Source organism: Sinocyclocheilus rhinocerous, unplaced genomic scaffold, assembly GCF_001515625.1.
Source record: "Sinocyclocheilus rhinocerous isolate Xijiao unplaced genomic scaffold, SAMN03320098_v1.1 scaffold3119, whole genome shotgun sequence".
Lineage (NCBI taxonomy): Eukaryota > Metazoa > Chordata > Actinopteri > Cypriniformes > Cyprinidae > Sinocyclocheilus > Sinocyclocheilus rhinocerous.
In genome coordinates this window covers 62,825-66,476 of record NW_015632029.1, presented here as the reverse complement: position 1 = coordinate 66,476, position 3,652 = coordinate 62,825, and the positions used below count along the sequence as shown (strand labels likewise).

Genomic DNA, 3,652 nt, shown 5'->3' with positions numbered 1-3,652 from the left:
TGTGTGTGTGAGTGTGTGTGTGTGTGTGTGTGTGTGTGTGTGTGTGTGTGTGTGTGAGAGAGAGTGTGTGTGTGTGTGTGTGAGTGTGTGAGCGGAGCTTCTTTTGTCATGTAAATGATGTGTGTCATCAGAGAAGAGCTCAGGTGCGTCTGTGTCACTCATGATGCTCTTCATGCAGATTATGACCCCCATCTCTCTCTCAGATGATTCTATTTCTTCATGTTTGCCTCTTATTTTAATAAAAACATTATTTGTTGTTCTGGCACTTGGCTACATGCAAATGTGTTCATGTTGATTTGTGTGCAACCTGAACATGAAAACTGTTGATTCTCTCTCTTCCAAAGCTTCTCCGGTGGCTTTTAGTAGCACTTTAGTTCAGTGGACAACTCTTTTATCAGTCATTTTTGTCTGCATGAAATGAAATGCTGAAATGTCAAAAGTTCTTGGTGTTTCGAGTTTCTTGAGATCCGTGACCTCTGAAGATCCAGCGCTGAAAAGCCCTGATGTGTGTCACGACTGAACACTCTTGATTCTGATGAATTCAGATGAAGAATACATGGATATGAAGCGTTTGATTCAAGTATTTCAATGAAATGTTCAGCTCCCTCTCTCACATCTGAGTCTGAGGCTTTTATAACTGTTTCTATGGGAACCACATTTAGTGCCATTAAAATGACAGAAATGCTTGTTGCAGTGGAATGGAATGATTGTTTGGTTTGTTTATGTGTGTTTCTTTGAGTAGCCTATGTTGTTTTATCAGTGAGATTACTGAGAAATAGACTAATATTTGTATTAATACTAACTAATAGTATTATGAAAGTTTAATAATGTAGCCTATTTTTTATATCACTTTAATAACCTTACTATTGTTGTTATTAATATCCCGCATCTATTAATAGAATAATTCAGCAGCGGACTGACGCGAAGCTCCTCCCCCTAGTGTGACGTATGAAGTGAGCGCAACCGTTTTGGTTTTTATGCAAATAAGATGTCGCTTTAGCCAATCGCGCTGCAGGCCGTCCCCCCGCGAGCCAATCGCTGCACTCGACTGTGACTCGCCATATAAGGAGCGAGAACTCCAAAAAAGGAAACAGCGTATCTCTTTATATGGAGGAAAGTAGATCTGGCGTGTATCGATCCCTCCGCGCTGGCGCAAGGTGCTGCGAAGCGTCTCATCAGCGGCGGTGATTGACAGCTGTCAGCGGCGAGACGCGGAGTTGAAGCGGCAGCGGCGCGCGAGCGGAGAAGATCGCTGATTTCACGCATTCGCGGCGCACTAGATGACGCGGCGGAGTGATCGCGGAAGCGCTCGCGCGGTTTTCCTTTTAGAGAAAGCTCATCGCTCGCGGAGCTCCAGGAGAGAGGGAGAGAGAGAGAGAGAGAGAGAGAGTGGGAGTGAAGCCGGCTGGAGGCGCTTAGGTTCAGCATCACTTCTCAAAGTTTCTGGCAGACTCTGTTTGTGTATGAGCGCCGCTTCGGAACTCGCTTTCTCACAGACTGCCGCCTCAGCGCTCCGCAGCCGTCACACGGATCGTTCTCTCCGGTTTCTAGGATGTTATCCAGCCAGACCGGAGCGGCTCTGAGTGGAGCCGGATCAGCGGCGGGGAAGAGCGCAGGCCACGGCGCGGTGCTGATGGGCGCCGGGGTCCGCACAGGGTTCGCGCGGGGACTGGGGCCGCTGCAGGCTGGAGCGATGGGGCTCGGGATGCCCGGGAGATTCGAGCCGGATAAAGAGGGTCCCCCGCACGTGTGCAGCGGCTCCGACGCGGACTCTGACTCGGGCGATGAGAACGAGCCCATGGGGTCAATCGGGGACAACCGGAGGGGAGGCGGCGTCAAGCGGGAGAGAGCGGAGATGGAGGCGGCGATGGTGGGACAGGAGGCCGGCTTGCCCTCCGCGGCGCTCGCGGGAGGAGCGGCCGGAGCGAAACCGGGCAAGAAGACCCGCGGCAGAGTGAAGATAAAGATGGAGTTTATAGACAACAAACTGCGCCGGTACACGACCTTCAGCAAGAGGAAGACGGGCATCATGAAGAAGGTGAGAAACTGAACATCATCAGCCAGCAGATCATTGAAACGTGTTTCAGGTATTCTGATGCAGTCTGGCGACGTTAAAGATCATGGCTGGTAACTGAAAGTTTGTAGGTTCGAGTCCTGCTAGAGAACTGAATAGGATAATGAAATGAAAATACATTTGAGCGCGTGTAAAGGCGACAGGAAAGAACGTCATAAAAGTAACACCAGTTGTTTCTCCTAGAGCTAAAGACTTTTGAATGTTGCAATTAAATGTTGCGTTAAATCCAATTGTTATATTAAAATCGATACAATTTCTAACATTTTTAAAAAGTGAATATTTAATTTTTTTTTAATTTCAATGTAAAATAAAATATTAAAAAACATTTTTTTTGTTATAAATGAATATTTTATTCATTTTTATGGGATGGTGGGCCAAATCAAAAGTCATCATGGGCCCACTTTGGCTCGCAGGCCCTGATTTGGGCACTTGAAAAAGTACTCAAGACGCTTGTCATTCTTCTGAGCTGCTCCACATTAGTTTAGAGCTCTGGACTCTTGCTGAATGTCACTCTGTTTTTACTCCTGGTGGAGAAAATAGGCCGTCAGGTCTCCAGGGGTATCTGGAGCAGTGGGTTTGCGTGGGTCTTGTTCTTCGGCTCGTGAAGTCTCTCTGTGGTGTCCCATCCTTCGGGAGGTGATCTGAAGTCACAACAGACGTGAGGGGCTGTGAGCTTTAAATAGAACGAGCCACTGACATTCTCTATTACACACAAACCTCCAACCATCATGACCCACATAATCTCAGGCCGCCGAAACGACTGAGGAGATGCTTAGAAAGTAAACATTTTGGGAACGTTTTTAAAGCAATACTACTGTAGTTAAACACAAATTCTCATATTGTTTGCTCACCTTCATGTCGTTCCAAACTTGCATGTTTTTTTCCCCCATAAAGCACAAAACGACCATTTCAAAAAAATCTATATGCAGCCCTTTTTATTCCAAAAATTCAAATTCCACAAAGCACTATTACAATAGTCCGTATTACTCATGCACTGTATTTAGTTTAATATGTTTCACAGAATATACAGTAGGTTCAAATCATTAGAAATGCTTTTATAGTACTTAAATAGTGTTTGATTGTTGTATGTAAAAGAGCAGCATGAACATTACGCTCAACATCTCCTTTTTTGAGTTCCACAGCATGAGGGTGAGTAAATGATGACAAGACGTTCGTCTTTGAGCGAACGATCACTTCAAAGGAATAGTTCAGCCAACAATTATATTTTTCTGAAAATGTGCTCATCTTCAGGTCATCTGAGATCAGGATGAGTTTGTTTCTTCATCAGGTTTGTAGAAATGTAGCACTGCATCAGTGTCTCAGCAATGGATGCTCTGCAGTGAATGGGTGCCGTCAGAATGAGAGTCCAAACAGCTGATAAAAACATCACAATAATCCACAAGTAATCCACAGCACTCCAGTCCATCAGTTAACATCTGGAGAAGACAAAAGCTGAAACAAATCCAGCATTAAGACGTTTTTAACAAAAATTTTGGCCATAATCCATAATAACGCTTCCTCCAGTAAAAAAGTGTTCTGGTCTGAATCAGGAGAGAAATCTGCACAGATCAAGCACAG

General features: G+C 45.2%; 1 protein-coding gene across 7 annotated transcripts in view; it reads left to right on the top strand.

The window, feature by feature from the left end:
* Nucleotides 1-1,375: 1,375 nt before the first annotated feature.
* LOC107742073 (serum response factor-like) overlaps nt 1,376-3,652 on the top strand; it is a 27,933-nt gene continuing 25,656 nt past the window's right edge. For all 7 annotated transcript variants that reach the window (XM_016554935.1, XM_016554934.1, XM_016554931.1 and 4 more), the window contains exon 1: nt 1,376-2,038. In XM_016554935.1, coding sequence (XP_016410421.1) covers nt 1,553-2,038 — 486 coding nt within the window. In that variant the 5' untranslated portion in view covers nt 1,376-1,552. The remainder of the gene's footprint in view (nt 2,039-3,652) is intronic.